This window comes from Schistocerca serialis, chromosome 6 (assembly GCF_023864345.2).
Source record: "Schistocerca serialis cubense isolate TAMUIC-IGC-003099 chromosome 6, iqSchSeri2.2, whole genome shotgun sequence".
Taxonomy (NCBI): Eukaryota; Metazoa; Arthropoda; class Insecta; order Orthoptera; family Acrididae; genus Schistocerca; species Schistocerca serialis.
Window position 1 is genome coordinate 315,703,005 of NC_064643.1, and position 18,756 is coordinate 315,721,760.

At 37.3% G+C, this 18,756-nt stretch overlaps 1 protein-coding gene across 1 annotated transcript in view; it reads right to left on the bottom strand.

The window, feature by feature from the left end:
- Window positions 1-18,756, bottom strand: part of LOC126484845 (myosin-VIIa-like) — a 406,864-nt gene that overhangs the window by 220,110 nt on the left and 167,998 nt on the right. Inside the window, exons 14-15 of the mRNA XM_050108441.1 lie at window positions 5,654-5,828; window positions 2,339-2,389 (exon numbers count right to left, since the gene is read on the bottom strand). Coding sequence (XP_049964398.1) covers window positions 2,339-2,389; window positions 5,654-5,828 — 226 coding nt within the window. The remainder of the gene's footprint in view (window positions 1-2,338; window positions 2,390-5,653; window positions 5,829-18,756) is intronic.

Sequence of the window (18,756 nt, forward strand, 5' to 3'; positions counted from 1 at the left end):
AGTATGCTTGAGTTTGTTACAGTACACTGAGGAGCAATAGCTCAAGCACAAAAGAACTTATCAATGACTGTTTCTGTGAACTAGACTGTAAAATTATTTGTGGCTCTGAGGTCCCTATCAAATTGCATTCAATGTTGACATAAAGAAAACGACAACACATATAATGTATAGTTGCGACATTGTCAGAGAGAAGCTGAACAATGTGAATTGGTGGATGCCTGAAGACATACAAATTATATTCCAAAGTATTATTTACAAAACCATAAGAGCTCATTTTTAGTGAGGAATACAGAAATAGTCTGCAGCCTAGAGTCTAATACCCATACCGAATCATGAACGCAAGATCATATTAATTACAGTGTATGCAGAGGTCAATATGTAATCATTCTTGTACACACACCATCCATAACAAGACACACAAATTATCGAACAGAAGTGAAACATTTGGAAGATTTCCTTTACAACATGTTTTATAGTGTTTTGAGTATTATAAGTAAATTGCCTGAAACAAGATAAATAATAATAAGGCGTAAGTAAGCAAGCTTCCAGTAATGAGTAAATAAGCAGTAAAATAAGTATTATGTATGTATATGCGTGACCATATTGTTTTATTTTTATTAAATACTAAAGTTATATTTTAAAATATGGCCATATTTCACTAATAGTTCACTTGTTTTGTTCACTTATATTGTACATAATTATAAGAAGCAGCATTATAAAAGTCACGTAAAGCAACTGGACTGGCACATGTAATGTACACATGTGGGATTTAATCTACCCATGTTAAAACAAAAGAGGTTTATAAGTCAACTTTGCTACAGTCACTTTATGACAGTTTCTGTAGGCCTGACCAACAACCAGCTGCCTACCTGTATTGCTCACCACCACTAAGTTATGAGATGTTTGGACCTCCCAATTGCAGAGTGTACTGTCGGGTACAATATGTTAATTTTCAATGCCTGTTTCATAGTTGCTGCCATATGGATCCTCCCCACCCCCAGCCCCTTCTTCAAACACAATCTTACATGAATTATGCAACTGAAACGTGTTCCTCTAACATATTCTTGAATTTTGCAATCCATTGGGACTTAATTCATGCTCCCTCTCTCCACTACCTATCATGCCTCTTCTCCACTGTCTTCTGCACCCCCCTTTTTCAACCTTCCTTTTGCCTTTCACTTTAGCTGTATTTATATCCTAGACCCACTTTCCTGCACAGTATTGCAATGTATGCTAACACACAAAATGCAGTTATACTGTAAGTACTTGAATGAGCTGTCACTCCCCAAATAATCCCTCATTCAAGATGACCTATATCTACTACTCAATACTTCCTTTATGAAGCCAGGTATGACTTTTCCTACATCCAAGCACAATAACAGCCACAATGGGCAGCCAGTGTAGTATAAATGTCTTTCTTCTACTATAGTTACAAGAACTACTATGAGGTAAAAACAGGTATCGGGGGGAGATACCTATTAATCTATGAGAGTCCTAATGTATGATGAATGTAGCCACATTTATGGAAGTGAAAAGAGAAGGGAGACAATGTATATTAAGTTTTCATGTCTTCAATGAAATGAAGACAACCCCAGCAGCAATTAGAGGCACATGATGCAACCAAGTGTCAAATGTGGCTTACATCAGAACATATAAAGATGGATTACAGTACATCAAAGAAACGGTCATACCTCATTTGAAGATTAGTGTCATTTTCTGAGCTATTGTGAATATCTATGTGGCAGCTTTCAATCAAATCAACTGCAAGTAAGTGGTTGGTTGGCTTTCCTGATTTCCATTAGAAATAATGTGAAGAAAAGTGAAAATGCTAACAGTACTGCAAGGAACAGTGCACAATAAGGTCATACCAAGCTCTAAGAAGATTACAATGGACCTTTGCAATCTACTGGTACATATTCATTAAGTCAGCTTCTGCTAACATCCATTCTTACAAACAGTAATGAGTTTTTGCTTTTAATAACTCATTATGATATCATGACAGAAAAGTTATATAAAACCATATAATAGAAAGTCAAACACAGATAATAACCTGTCTTCTTCATACAACAAAAATAATCAACTCGTGGAATTTATATATTCATTTTTAATATTGTAAAGGGCTCTAATAAATGAATGATAGCTGCCAGTGCAATTCTAGCATCAATAGCTTATCTTGAACATATACATTTAAAACTGAAGTTCTTGGGAATTATACATACAGATGGGACAAATCCTACATAAATTTTGTAATGTTATTGAAGTCAAATAAATACTACTACAAAAACTAATCTTACTTAAAATAATTATTTTAGATTGAAGAGAAATGTTAGTTACTTGCCTGAGATTTTTCCTTAAACATTTTGCGAGCAAGGTATCCTCGACATCTTGCCTGAAACAAATAAGAATTAATAAAACTGAAAACCATCTTTTGTACATATGAACCAAAGAATGGAAGTTGTTTGCATATTAGAGGATCAAATTCAGTTCTTCCATTTAGCTGTTATTGATGTATCTGCCAAAGACAGATCACTGTCTTGCTTCTCTCTCTCATTTCTGTTCTACATCTACAAGTATGTACAAAGGTTTGCAATCAGTCCATTCAAACTAAATGTTACAATATACTTCAAAAATTGACGTGAGTGCCAAGTTCACTCCCCAGTGTAAGTCTTTATTTTCAGTACATTAAACATATACAAAATTGACAAAACTCAATGCATAAGTTGCAAGTAGATAAACAATATGCATCATGAGTCCTGTCAACACATCAAAAGAAACTTGGAATTTGGTTAACACTTGTCACACTAGCTAGAAGTTATCACAACAGATAATCTTGTTTAAGAGTGGATATCAGCAAAAATACAAGATAAAAGATATCAGATACTAACAACGTGTAAAGTGCAGCTAATAGCATGTTTTCATTAGTGTACACTTGAGACTGTTGATATGGATTCATAAACAGATAGCATCATTTTTATTATTAGCATTACTGCATAGTATAAAGTCAAACCACAAACATTCTTTTCCTCATATCCCCCACCATCCTCTTTAATATGCGTTTCATTCTGTTAAACTATTATCATAGCAGCCAAATCAGTCTCATTGCCTACATTTTCATCCACATTTAAAATGCTGAATAAACTGTAAAAACATACTTTTTTTGCAGTAATCTGATATTTGTTTAATATCTCATGTGTCAGGTGGATAAGTCCTTTGCAGATTTGAATTTTGACGAATCACACACAAAGGAGATTCACACTTTTTGTTGTAAATAGCCACATCAACTGCCAGTAAAAATCTTTTGTCTGAAGGCTGCTTTATAAACCAGAAAATTCTGATCATAATAATTTAATAAATCATGCCTGCTAAATGTTTGTCTCTATGCCTGAATTATTTTCTTATTTTAGTGTTTAAATGTGCAACCTATAAGAGTACCAAAATGTAACTGTGAAAAGAAAAACTCTGGAATCTAAATCCCAACTATAATTATTTCTCTCAATGCCTTTCCTGCATTTCATGTCTCCCCTGATTCAATATTTAGTGATTTAAGTACACACTTAATATTAGAGCAGCAACAGAGGTCAAAAGACACCTTTTAGTTCTTATTTCCACAATGACAAAATCAATTTTAAACATCTTTCCATCAACCATTTTGGTTTTTCCTCATTTCTTCTATGTTTGACAATAGTGTTCTGCAGTTCCTGAATGTTTACAATTTCATGGAAATTTCATGAAATACACCTTGAACAATGGGAGGGGCCAACTGACCCCTGGCATAACACCTTTATAGAATATTAGTGTTCTCAGGACCACTAAGGTACTTTCATTCCATTTTATTTTGGACAATAATCATTGCTTCAAATAATTTTGACACTTTATTAGAAAAGTTTCCAGGCTGGGCACTGTAACATAACTTTCCAGTCGTATTTCATGTGCTGTTCTTGTTGCTCACATCATCAGTGAGACATGTGTTTTCAGTTATGTTGTGTCAGCATGGTCTTACTAGAGAAGAGATACTGCATATTCTGGAGAACGTAAATATTGAATCACAAGGCAGCTTATCAGATTTGGATGGTGATTTTCTGCCAGAGACAACTGATGATGAAGTGAGGAGGTGTACTACATCAGTAGATGACTCCCCATCTCAGTTCTTTCTGCAACTGTCCCAGCAGACAAATTGTGCAACGATGAAGATGGTAGCTAGATATGGAACAGAATAGAAGGTTGATAACTTGGCATCACATAGTCAAAGAGTTGCTTTGAACTCCTGACAAAAAAAGTATGATATCCTGTATATGCAAAGTGGCTGACTCCATCAGTACTTATTGACTTCACTTATCAGATACCTCATCTTTGATGAGAAGTCATCCCAAACTCAAAATATTTCTGCTGACAAGTTCATTCTTATTTCTGAAATATGGAACAAGTTCATGCAAAACTGCCCACACTTTTACTGCCCTAGTGACAATACCACTGTTGATGAACAGTTACTTCCAAGCAAAGTAAGGTGCAGGTTTACCCATTTTATGTCAAACAAACCTGGCAAATATTGGCCCAAATTTTGAACAGTTGCAGACATGGCATTGCAATGCCTTCCCATACCTGTGAAAGGAAAAAGTCCAACCAGACAACCAGCCATCAGGAGAGTATGTCATTCCTTGCCTCATAGAGTCATATTTAAACCAAGGAAGGAACATAACAGCAGAATACTTCTTAACAACCCTTTGGCTTACCAAGAAACTTTAACAGAAGAAAACTTCATTAGTGGGTAGAATGAATACGATTGTTTGAAATCTCCCCAAATGTGTAAGAAGAATAATTCTGACTTACATTCCACCACCATCTGGAGGAAGACTGATAAGCCACATAGCACCCTGACAGTGCACCAAAGGAAGAAGAATAAGACCATCAGTAATGTCAGCACATTAAAACCTGAAGTAGCTGTGAGTGAAGAAGGAAGAAACCTGAACTGTTACCTTTTATAATGTGACAATGTATGGTGCAGTCATTGTAGATTAAATGATTCATTAATATTCAACTAATGTCACTTGCAGGAGATGAATGATGCATATCTTTTAAAAAATCCTAGACATTATTGAAATAAATGTGTGAATCATCTACAATCATATACCCAAAAATATCTGAAGGGATCCATTAGATGAACTCACAAATGGGGAACAACAAAGAGTAAGACAGGAGCAAGAAAGTTAGGAGAAATAAAAAAAACAAAAAACAAAAAAACATTTCAAATTGTTTGTGCAAAGAAAAAAGACCAGTGACAAATGAGAGAAATGCATAAATCTGCTTGCAGAAAAGTGTAAGAAAAATAACAATGTCCAGTTTAATTTCAGAGTTTCAAAACAAACAAGTGAAATAAACGAAGAAGTTAAGAACTTTGGAAGTACATCACATTTCTGGGTAGATGAACGGAAAATATATAGGTTTAACTCTAATCATGTTGTGGATTGTAAATGCATATCTCAATTAGGTGTCAAATGACCCCTTCCTTCCATTCTAGGGATGTCACATTTTCTATTGTTCTAGTGTTAATGAGGTAATAAAGTTAGTTTCACTGCCTTACGTTACCTTACACCAGCTGAAATGCTACATAATTTCCAAAAGTGAAATAAAATATCAAATACTAATAGTCACTGACCTGTAATCTTGTAATATGTGTGCTAACTAATTTGAACTGATGCCTTAGTTGTCTGGAACGAATTAGTGCCTGTAATCTCAGGTATCCCTGTCTTATAGTCCTGTAGTGAATACGTGGTCCGCGTGCTCTCCAGTGCTTCTGGAATACAACTGCAGCCTTGCGTAATGCTAAGTACCTGGAATGAGGAAAACCACCATTTATTTAAGAAGAAAACAGAAAATAGTCCATTATTGTGAAAATAAACCAAAATAAAAATACAATACAGAAATACACTGCAGAAAAAAAATCACAGTACAAGAAGGTGTTGTGCAGCATAAATGAAACTTGGTAGGTGTGTTTCTATATCAGAAACATGATGTCTATTCAAATTTTGTGCCAGTTGCATAAGAGTGGCGCTATTAGTGCCACTATGAGGATGAAAATCAGGTTTGTTTTAAATACATGCTGTAAAGGTCATGAGCATTAGTTATCTTTGAGATTGGATGTGGAATTGATGTTAGCTAAGAATACCTTTAAGGTGACAAAGATGCAATTATCAACACCTCACTGAGTTTGAAAGAGGCATGTAATAAGACTACAGGAAGTTGAATGTTCCGTGTGTGACATTACAGAAGGACTTGGCAGGAAAGTAGTTACTGTACATAGTTGCTAGCAGCGGTGGTCAAGAGAATGTATGGTTGCAAGAAGTAAGGGCTGTAGATGGCCACGTGGCACTAGTGAGAGGGAATATCATTGTGTTCGGCGTGTGGCTCTGACACATTGTACTGCATCTGCAGCCATACTCTGAGAAGCAGTTGGCACAACAGTGACACAAATAACTGTTACAAATCAGTTATTTCATGGACAGCTCCCTGCCAGATGGCCAATAGTGTGACTCCAAACCACCACCATTTGTAAGTTCATTGGTGTCAAGCAAGAGCTCATTGGAAGGGAGGGTGGAGCTCTGTTGCATTTTCTGATGAAAGCTGGTTCTGCCCCAGTGCCAGTGATAGCCATGTGTTGATTAGGAGGAAGCCAGTTGAGGACCTGCAACTAACTTGTTTGCATGCAAGACACACTGGACCTGCACCTGGAGTTATGATATGGGGTGCAATTTTGTATGGCAGGAGCACTTTCATGGTTATCCCACACCCCTGACTGCAAAACTGTATGTCAATGTGGTGTTTTGAGCTGCTGTGCTGCCATTCATGAACAGCATTCCAGTTGGTGTTTTCCAACAGGATAATGTTCGTGCACATACTGCTGGTGTAACCCAACATGCTCTACAGAGTATCAAAATGTTGGCTTGGCCTTTTTGATCACCAGATCTATCTCCAATCAAGCACATATGGGACACCATTGGGCAATAACTACTCTGGTAACATCCACAAACAGCATTAACTATCCATGTATTGACCAAGTGCCACAGGCACGGAAATCCATCGCACAAACTAACATCCAGCATCTTTAAAATACAGTGCATGCACATTTGCATGCTTGCATTCGACATTCTAGCTGTTACACTAGTTATTAATGTGCTAGCATTTCATGTTTGCCATGGCTCATCTCACACTTATATTAACCTGTGATCTTGCAATTCTAATCACTTAAATGTGTTACACAGGGATGATTCCCAAAATTTCATTATTCTACATTAATCATTGTTTGATGTTGCAATATTTTCCCATCAGTGTATATTAATAAAGACTTTAAATTTATATGAATGAAAAGTTTTCGATGGTGCTGAACAGGGTCATACAGTATTTTATGAAAGGATACACCACCATTAGACTGTATATTAACATATGCATGTGCTCGTCTTGTATTTACCTGCTTTGGGCTGATTTTACCAGGTATGATGTGCTTGCATATCAATGAGCTGTATTCCTAGAAGACATTATTTTCGTGATAATGTTAAGCAAGTATGTTGAACCATGTATTTGTCATCTTGCACAGTACACAGCAAAATGATGTTAACAATATAAGAACATTGCACTTGATAATGGAGTGAAGCTGAAAACTAGACTGAACAGAAAAAATACAGTAATGTGCAGACATATAGTGGTCTACTCTTCAAAAAAATTATAAGAATGATTTTATGGTTTCAAAATGAATGATGGTTTCAGGATATTTCCCATTACTACCATTATATAAATACAGCAACAATAGAATGCATTCTCACAGAAAGAATCTTTCACTCTGCAGTAGAGTGCAAACTGTTTTGACACTTTCTGGCAGAATAAAACTGTGTGCCACATTGGGACTCAAACCTGGAATCTTTCCTTTCATGGACAACACACTTACTGGATGTGAAATATGGGTGCAGCTCACAACCTGCCCTCAAAGCTGTATACATCAACAGACTAGTACTTCTTTCCTCCAGCAAGGTATGCAGATACCTTGTACAAAGTGGGATGCTTCCAGAATGAGATTTTCACTCTGCAGTGGAGTGTGCACTGATTTGAAACTTCCTGGCAGATTAAAACTGTGTGCCTGACCGAGACTCGAACTCGGTCCGGCACACAGTTTTAATCCGCCAGGAAGTTTCATATCAGTGCACACTCCGCTGCAGAGTGAAAATCTCATTCTGGAAACATCCCCCAGGCTGTGGCTAAGCCATGTGTCCGCAATATCCTTTCTTTCAGGAGTGCTAGGTTCGTAGAAGAGCTTCTGTTAAGTTTGGAAGGTAGGAGACGAGGTACTGGCAGAAGTAAATCTGTGAGGACGGGGCGTGAGTCGTGCTTGGGTAGCTCAGTTGGTAGAGCACTTGCCCACGAAAGGCAAAGGTCCCGAGTTCGTGTCTCGGTCCAGCACACAGTTTTAATCTGCCAGGAAGTTTCACCATGTACAAAGTTTGGAAGGTAGGCAGAAGAGGTATTGGTGGAAGTAAAGCTGTGAGGGCAGGTGATTGGACAGCTCAGCTGGTAGGAGTGTTGCCCACAAAAGCCAGGGTTCAGGCTCAAGTCTTGGTCCAGCATGTAGTTTTAATCTGCTTGGTAGTTTCAGAATGTAATCTGCTTATAAAAGATACTATTAATTTCACGGATTAAGAAGTAAATGTGAACAAGAAAATAACCTGGCAACAAAGTTCTGAATAATGTATGATGTCTAAAGTTGTAAAATAAATGAGAGAGCACTACCCCACCTCCACTCCCCACCCCCACCCCCACAGATAGCTGAGCAAGTTAAAGTGCCCATTTCTGGGACACGGCACACCAGCCCTGGATAAAAACTGCCTCACAGATTAATGATGGGAGCTGGTGTGCCAGCCTGGATATGGTTATAGGCAGTTTTCCACATTCTGATTCAGTTACATGTTGAACAAACACTTTGTCACATTTGGCTATGTGAACTACATGTAGACAAAATGGGAACATGGGTTCCTCCCAAGGCTGAAGGGGTGGGGGGGAGGAAGCTGGCAGCAGCTATGAAATGACCTTGAGAGAGGCAAACCTATTACAAAAGTAGCCTATTTGTACGTATGGTTGGTTCTTGATGATACTGAAGATGTATCACACCAATCTGGACCTGGCATTGGCTGTATAAAGGGCGCTGGAGAGGAAGGAATGATGGAAAAACACTATGAGATAAAAAAAAAAAAGGTGATTGGTCGCCGAAGTAACAAATATCATGGTGTCAACTACTGAACAGCAGAGAAAAAAATGTAAAGATAAAGAATGTGCAACAAAGTTTGAGATAAAGAATGTGCAACAAACTTTGACTAGTGAAAGAATGAGTGCACCACATTTTTCACAAATTCACTGCTGGACACAGTAAGCAAAGTAACAACAGAGATGACAGGAGAAAATATGCAAAAATTCTATGAAATAAAATATTATTAGTAACACTATTTCTACTACTGTTACTATTACTAATGCTGTTAAATAAATACTATTAATACATGTTCTAGAAGGGCTGAAAAACACGCATTTGACTTATTGTAAATGCAGAATTTCTACAATGACATTATACTGGAAGATTATGCAGGTAAAAAAATTGGGACACAGAGAGACAGTATGTCCATACTGCCTGCCTACTACTGAAGTAAAAATAATACACATCTTTCGCCACCAATGGTGTGTGTCAGAGCCACATAGTTGATAACAGAAATTATACAGATTAACACCTCTGTCTCCTTATCAGCATATAATTTTGACACATATATTTTTTGAATAATATTACAATCAGTTTATCTCACAGTATATTTCTTTGTAAGCCACACTGTCACTCTTCAGTTTAAAAAATATCAGAAGACTTTTTTAGTTGCAAATACTTCAGATCTTTGCAAATGTAATGTGTTTTGAAGCATTCTGGTTAATGAATCTGACCTACTGAACTTGGTTTAACCTACAAAAGAAGTGTTAACAACTTCCTGCTGTATTTGTCACTAGTTCCAAACTCCATGCATTCAGATTGTGGTTGATATTTAACAAACAGAAACTTTAATTACTTCACATTTAGCTCTCATTGTCAATTATCAGGCATAAATTTTAAAACATCAAGATTTGTAGGTGAGTCACAATCTGGAACAACATTTCTATTTGTTAGAAAGTTTCATTTCAGTGTATACTTTACTACAGAAGAAAAATTCATACCTATTCTAAAACTATTACATCCTTAATATCAAGAATACGAAAGCATCTAGGTATGCATGAAGTACTGTCAGATTCAAGTTTTAGGCAGGACATGAGGTGTACTTGATCAGATCATTTTGTCTCCACTTCATAATGGCTTTCTGTGAGGCTGAAACTGGTTCTGATTTGTCAGTAAATAATAAATATTGCAACTGTTACTGTTATGTTCATCATTAAAGTCACCAATTTTGTTACTTTTGTTTCTACACACTAATTCACATATATTATTCTTCACAATGAATTTACAGGTAAATAATGATACCAAGAGCTGTGCTGGCTGTAGTGTGGCATATGATTAGTGTCACTGGTTGGCATACTGTAGAATGCCATCTCAACCCCACTACCAGCAATTATCTGTTATTCAGTATTTGTTCTTTCTGGAAGGTCCTTGAATTTTTTTATGTTTGTAATGGTTTCATGTTCAGGAATATTCTACATTTGCATAAACAGCACCACTCTCTATCCAGGAGTTCAGTTCTGTTCTGCCTATACATCACTGTTCACAGTACACATTTTCTGTGTTAAGTAGTGTACTTTGTTGATGATCGTGCTTTCTGATTTTGACTTGATTGTGGTTACAGCATGACATCAATTGATGGAGACAATGAGTGCTTCAAAACCTCCACATTACAACCAGGCAAGACAGAAGTTGTCATCTACATGGACAGAAACCAATATACATGTAGTACATTGCTCCCAAGACCTGTACATTCAGGGTTTCTAAGCACCAGCAAGTCAGCTGCACAATCAGTATCTGTCAGTGTTTTCTGGAGATGCTGATCACAGCCTGACAAATAGGCTCAAAGGATTCAACTGAGTCACCAAATAAAACACTTAGGATGACATAATGTGTTTGCCAAATGCTTACTTTTACTCAGATTTCACAGCCCAGCAGTGGATTAAGAACAGCGAGGAGTAGCTCATTAGCTGGAGTAAATTCCAGGTCAACTCAGGAAAACATTTGATGATAATCAGCAACAAGTCTGCTTAGTGGGAGAATAACTGAAGATCAGAGCCAAACATCATGGGGAAATGACACAGTCTAACGTACAGAATGTTTTGGCCTATAGCACATTGTGGATCCAAATATGACGGAAGTCGACAAAATCTCACCCTCGATGGAAGGAATCACAGACAACATGTACCAAGCTCTTCTGGGAAAGGATGTCACAACAATTGACAAATACATCAAGTGGTGCCATAGCATCAAGGAAATGAAGAAAAAAATCTGATGAAATAAGTATGACAAACCCTCATATGTGACACCTATGGCAGTTATGGAAGACTACTAAAACCCCAGCTCTCTCATAAGCCAAGCAGTAGGGGAAAAGAAACAGTAGTACATGGCAGCCAGAACCATCAGACCAAGCAAGCAAGAGAGAGCAGCCATGCTAATAGAAATTAACTGGCAAATAGGAAAATAATACACTCTTTACTCCACATCCAACATAAGTCCACTTTTATCGGTTATGGCGTCCATATACCACAAATAAGATCAACTGCTAAAGATTGAAGGAATTTTAAAAAAGTGGATTGTCTACAATATGTTGTAAACTGGATGTGATTGTTGAACTAGTTCCTGCGCAAATTACTAATTTATTAAAGCTGTCAAAGAAGCAAAAAATAAAAGAGTGAAATCCAGTGGAAACAGGATGATATGGATCAGTATGGTGAGTTATATGAGGACCATCAAGTTACACATTCAAGAAAAACAGCAGATGAACTTCTCCAAGTCTTAATTAGCACAGGAGAGAGAAGTAAAGAAGTTACAGAGAGTCACGATTTCATGCACTCAAGTCACAAATTTTGGCAACTAAAGAATGAACTGGATGCATATTCTAAGCCTGAATGATATCAATGCAACATTATTCCAAAGCCACAACACACTTTTTGCAAAAGTCTGAAGCAGTTATGAACAAAAACCACAGTAGACTTGTCGGGACACAGTTATGATTCAAGTGCCCTCAGCTACTCCCCCATACAGAGATCTCATGCAAGTTCACAACTGATGAGCTGGAGGAAGCTTTGAAAAGTGTAGGTGTAAACAAAGTGACTGGTTTTGATGAAGTGAATCCAGAGTTCAATGAAAAATACAGGCCTGAAATCTAACAAGGGAACCTCCCCATCGCACCCCCTCAGATTTAGTTATAAGTTGGCACAGTGGATAGGCCTTGACAAACTGAACACAGATCAATCGAGAAAACAGGAAGAAGTTGTGTGGAACTATGAAAAAATAAGCAAAATATACAAATGAGTAGTCCTTGTGCAACATTTGTAACATGAAGGGTAATGTAAGCTAAGGAGTACCGTGGTCCCGTGGTTAGCGTGAGCACCTGCGGAACGAGAGGTCCTTGGTTCAAGTCTTCCCTCGAGCGAAAAGTTTAATTTTTTATTTTCAGACAATTCATTTGTTGCAGTTTATGTGACAAACTCTTATGTTTTCATCACTTTTTGGGAGTGATTATCACATCCACAAGAAAACCTAAATCGGGCAAGGTAGAAGAATCTTTTTACCCATTCGCCGAGTGTACAAGTTAGGTGGGTCGACAACATATTCCTGTCATGTGACGCACATGCCATCACCAGTGTCGTATAGAATATATCAGACGTGTTTTCCTGTGGAGGAATCGGTTGACCTATGACCTTGTGATCAAATGTTTTCGGTTCCCATTGGAGAGGCATGTCCTTTCATCTACTAATCGCACGGTTTTGCGGTGCGGTCGCAGAACACAGACACTAAACTTATTACAGTGAACAGAGACGTCAATGAATGAACAGACAGATCATAACTTTGCGAAAATAAAGAAAGTAAAATTTTCATTCGAGGGAAGACTTGAACCAAAGACCTCTCGTTCCGCACCTGCTCACCCTAACCACGGGACCACAGCGCTCCTGAGCTCCCACTATCCTTGTTGTTGCATATCTTGCGCATGGACTACTCAGTTTATATATTTTGCTTATTTTTTCATAGTTCCACACAACTTCTTCCTGTTTTCTCGATTGATCTGTGTTCAGTTTTTCGAGGCCTATCCACTGTGACAACTTATAATTAAATCTGAGGGGGGTTTGATGGGGAGGTTCCCTTGTAAGCAGTGCTTGTTACAGCCATATAATATGATTCTGATTATCTGAAAACTGCTAACAAAATTTAGGGCTGCAAAAGTAATAACTGCCAAAAAACCTGACAAAGTTGGCAATGAATCATCACATTAAAGACCTATATCACTACTTAGTGTATTTTATAAACTGCTATAATGAATGTTGCTAAATCAAACCCAGTCATTAAAAGATAAAGTAATTCCACTCCAACAAGCTGGTTTTCAAAAGAATCGCAGCAGCTGTGATCAGTTCAGTTATTGATTTTAACAGCCTTTATCAAAGCAGGCTACCAGCACAAACTACGGACAGCAGTAGCATTTGTTGATCTTATGGCCACATTTTATACCTTACGGTGCCACAACCTGCTACTTAAATTTGCAGAGACCTTACCATGCAAAGTATTGGTTAATCTAATGGACAGCATCCCTATCAACAGGTGATTCCAAGTATCCCTTGGAGTAAAATGTAGTAGATGGCAAAGGTTGAATGATAGGTTACTGCAGGGCTCTATGCTATCACCAATCCTTTTTAACCTTTATACCGGTGATAAGTCCAACATAAATGTTAAAAAGATAGAATTTCATGTTGATCTAGAACTAGCTTATCATATCAAACAGGAAACCTGACGGAGTATGAAAGAGTTTTTATGACAGATTTAAATACAATGAATAATTACTTCAAGTACTAGAGATTGAAGCCAAATCCATCTCAAAAAGAGGTAAATTCTTACCATCATAAGAACAGTGGGGCAAATCACAAATTAAATGTGATCTTTGAAAATGTTCCTCTGGAACATAGCCCACACCTAAAAACTTGGGAGTCATTTTGGACTGGATCCTTGCTTTTAAGAACCACCAAAAATATAGTTAAAAAAGTGAACACAAGAACTGATATTATTAGAGAACTAGCTCAGTCAGGATGGGGTGCAAACGCAGATACTCTTTGTACTGCTATGTTGGCACTGGTCCACTCTTCAACATAGTACTGTGCTCCAGCATGGAAAAAACAGTGCACATGCAAGCAAAGTTGATGTTAAACTAAATCAAGCAATGAGAATAATTAGTGGCACTACTAAATCACCACGACTTCCATAGCTGCCTGTATTATATAATACTGCATCACCATCAATTAGACAATCAGAGAGTTCCAAAAGTGTATTACTTATCAAAACCTACTTCTGTGTACCCAGCTGCAGAATATACCCACCAGCAGTCTTAAATCTAATAAGCCACCATGGTCAACATGAGGTGCGACTCTTGTGTGTGATGTGTGCCAAGAATGGAAAAAGGTTTGGCATCTACACCTAAATCTACATGGACACTCCGCAAATCACATTTAACTGCCTGGCAGAGGGTTCATTGAACCACCTTCATAATTCTCTATTATTCCAATCTCGTATAGTGCGCGGAAAAAATGAACACCTATATCAGAAGTTTCCTCCAGCAAATTCTCACTTTGTTACTGATCCTAACAAAACTGTGAGTTGATTTGGTCCTTCAAGGAAACTATGGACAGCTCTGATTCTGTACATGGCATGGAAGGTGTGGTATCTGTTCATATGAAAGGGGATTCAGGGATGTCCTGATGTGCAACTGTGGGATTGTTGTGCAGCACCTGACTGAAGAGCATTTATTATCAAAATTTCGTGGTAGAGTCAATGAACTGCAATGAATCACATTAAAATCTGTGGATTGGTTAAGGCACCTAGATATTCAGTCACAAAATTTTTATGTTTTGGTTCACTAACACACTGCCGGAAAATTAGTACATGTAGAAAGATGACATCAATTTTGATCAGATAACATTTTGATCAGATACATTCACAGAAGCACAACTTGCACACATGTCCACTCCATCTAGCTGCTGAGGCTGAACTGTGTATAACATCTTTAGTCCTGCATACATCACTTTTAGTGAATACATAATGAATTGTTCCAACTTACTCATACTGTTCTTCAATATTTGGTCATTAGTTGCCATTAGAGTGTAATTCAAGATGGCGGAACACATGGACTTACTGGTAGATTGCATAGTAAATATCAGTAAATTACCATCAGTAAATTGTCTACTATATGAAAAAAGTGATAAAAGGTGTCAGAACACGTGTAGTGACACACAAATGGTATCATTCATGTTGCTTCACGGACGCAAATCTTACTAAAAATTTGTGTGATTCTGGAACTGAGTCCAAAGGTCCTGAAGCTGCCTTAGAGATGTGTAATGCAAGACTTGAAATAAGTGTGAGGGAAGAACTACAAAATGACTTAACTAAAGCCAGATAATAAGCTGAAATGCTGAAAAGTTTGATTCAGTATGTGGACATACCGACAGAGATGCAAAGCTGCGAACAGGAGTGTTTGTTTATTAGGCCTAAGAAATGCTCCCGCCCTGTGTTAAATATGAATGTTTATCATGTTCCACTAATGAACGGATATGAGCTGTTAAATTCAGACAGTCAAAAGCCACGAAAAAAAATCTCAGTGCTGCAGGAAACTGCTCATACACGTCTATGGACCAAAAAAATGCCTGTGGCAAATTGTTACCATTATGTCCTGTTAAACATAAAGATGATATATAAAAACAAAGATGAGGTGACTTACCGAACAAAAGCGCTGGCAGGTCGATAGACACACAAACAAACACAAACATACACACAAAATTCAAGCTTTCGCAACAAACTGTTGCCTCATCAAGAAAGAGGGAAGGAGAGGGGAAGACGAAAGGAAGTGGGTTCCGCTCCCGGGATTGGAAAAACCCACTTCCTTTCGTCTTCCCCTCTCCTTCCCTCTTTCCTGATGAGGCAACAGTTTGTTGCGAAAGCTTGAATTTTGTGTGTATGTTTGTGTTTGTTTGTGTGTCTATCGACCTGCCAGCGCTTTTGTTCGGTAAGTCACCTCATCTTTGTTTTTATATATAATTTTTCCCACGTGGAATGTTTCCTTCCATTATATTAAACATAAAGATGGTGTTAACATTATATGTGACAACAAGGAATGGAAGACAGAAGAACAAACAGTGAAGGAAAAAGAAAAAATTTACATTCTATCAACGTGTCATGGTAAGGGATTAGCTACAATCATGTCCCATATCCAGTCAGACTATAAAGTCACTGGATTTACAAAACCTGGAACTCCCTTATGAGAAATGCTGAAAAACTGTGAAACTGCAGTAAAAAGTGTTGTGAACTGTGTCATAATCGGAGGAAGTAATGATGTGTATAAAAACGAGAGTAGCCTTACTGTAAAAGCACTGAAACAATCACTAGGAAAAATGTCACAAGCGAAAGTATTTGTATACTTGGAAGGAGAGACAGCATTGGTCGTATATTTTTGTTTATTATCGCAAAATCGATTTTCACTTAGTGACCATCTTCAGTGCTGTAATTATAACTTAAATTAGTAAGCACTGGCGTCAATAAGATTACGCTGTCTCTCCTTCCAAGTATACCCATTATCTGGTCGTAGTGCAGAGGACACTATGGAGTCGCCAATCATTGAAAGTATTTGTCATAAGCATTCCTCACAGACATGACTTAATTCAAAACTAATTTTTTAGATAGTTAACTCATTACAACAAACCAAAAACTCAGAAAGGTCTGCAGCAGTTTTGTGCACACAACCTTCACTGAGGCAAGCAGTTCTGACAGAGGGTACTTTAAAAGACATGGACTGCATAGAAATCAGCTAGGCAAGAAAGCGCTGACCAAAGAAATTCTCCAAGCAATAAAAGTGGTAGGGGTGAGCATGCACAAAAAACTTGCACTACCTGCAATAGGTTCATTGCCAATGACAAAACAAATGGAGACTGCACCAACAGCACATGAGGAAGAAATTTCTCTGGCTACATCTCTAGAATAAATTATGCCTACATCAGCATCAGAATGGGAACCATCATCGTTACCATTGACATCATCAGAAGCAGTGGTAGATAATGTATCAACTATAGAAGCACCTTCACAAACCACAGCAGAAGTTACACCAGCAACGATAACTACATCCCCATCAAAAGGAGGGAAGACAACTACAGCAGAAGAAGCAGTATCAAGTGTTGTGCGTAAGCGGAAAACAGTGCCTCCTCTTCACCTACATGATTTTTTAGTGTAACACAGCAAGACGAAGGAGCCCATAAAATTGGTAATGTAAAAGATTTTGCAGCTCCTAACGAAATTGCTTATTCTAAAGACAATAACAATTCTGATCTTAAAATTTGCTATCTGAATGTTCAAGGAGTAAAAGATAAAGAATTTATTGTAAATAATTTTGGACTAAGGAGCAAATTTGATATTTTTTGTCTGAAAAAACACAGGGCAACAGAGAGTGAACTCACAGCTATCAAACTAGATAACTATAAAATAGTGAATGGTTACTGTATAAAAGTGCATAGAAGGAGTGGTGTGGCATTGTATACTAGCCAGTCACTCAGCCACACCATCAATAGGTTGGATCTAGACTATTTGTGTGATGAACAGAATTTTGAAACCACTGGTATTGTTTGTGAAAATTTTAAGTTACTGATAATAGCCTTATACAGATCACATAAGGGTAACATTAGTGTATTTTTTTTAACTGAACATGCTGTTAGATGTATTTAGAAAGACAAAATAGTTACATTATGACATTGTAATAGGTGGAGGTTTGAATGCAGATTTTAATGTAACAGCAGCCAAACATAGTGTTACTAAGCTCAATAATCTTCTAATCTACACTTTATCAATAATAGACCCACAAGAGGTGAAGCATGTCTTGACAATATCTTTGTCAGTTTCAATACTACAGAAGAATCATGTGATGTGACAGTATTCCCATTCTCAGACCATGATTCTGTACCATTAAATTACATAAGTAGGTTATGTGCTGATAAGTGTAACACTGATAAGTCTGTCCCAAAAATGGTAATCACTAGACCAGTCAAAGATGATAAAATTGACAGGTTTTGTAAGTCCCTTACTAATAGAGACTGGTTTGGTCAATGGTCTGGTGACACAAATTATAGTCTACATAAAGATCTGTCAGCAAAACTAATATTTGAAAGATTTTTCTGACTGCATTCTGATAAAGAAATGCAAAATAATCGACAAAGGCTCCATAGGCAAGGGTATAAACAAACAAAACCCATGGTATACTGCAAAACTAACAAATCTGAAAAACTAAGTGGTGTTGTTGCACAGTACACATAAAAATCTGAAGACCAACCATGCCAGATCAGCCTATGTTCAATGTAGGAATAAGCACAAAAAAGCCATTGTGGAAGCCAAAAGAGCACACGACTTCAACAGTATTGAGAATTACATGAATAAATGCAAAACTAATAAATAGTGTTACTAAAGATGAAAGAAATACAAAAATCAGTGTATGCCCTCAGAAATTCAACGAATTCTTTATTAAACAGTAC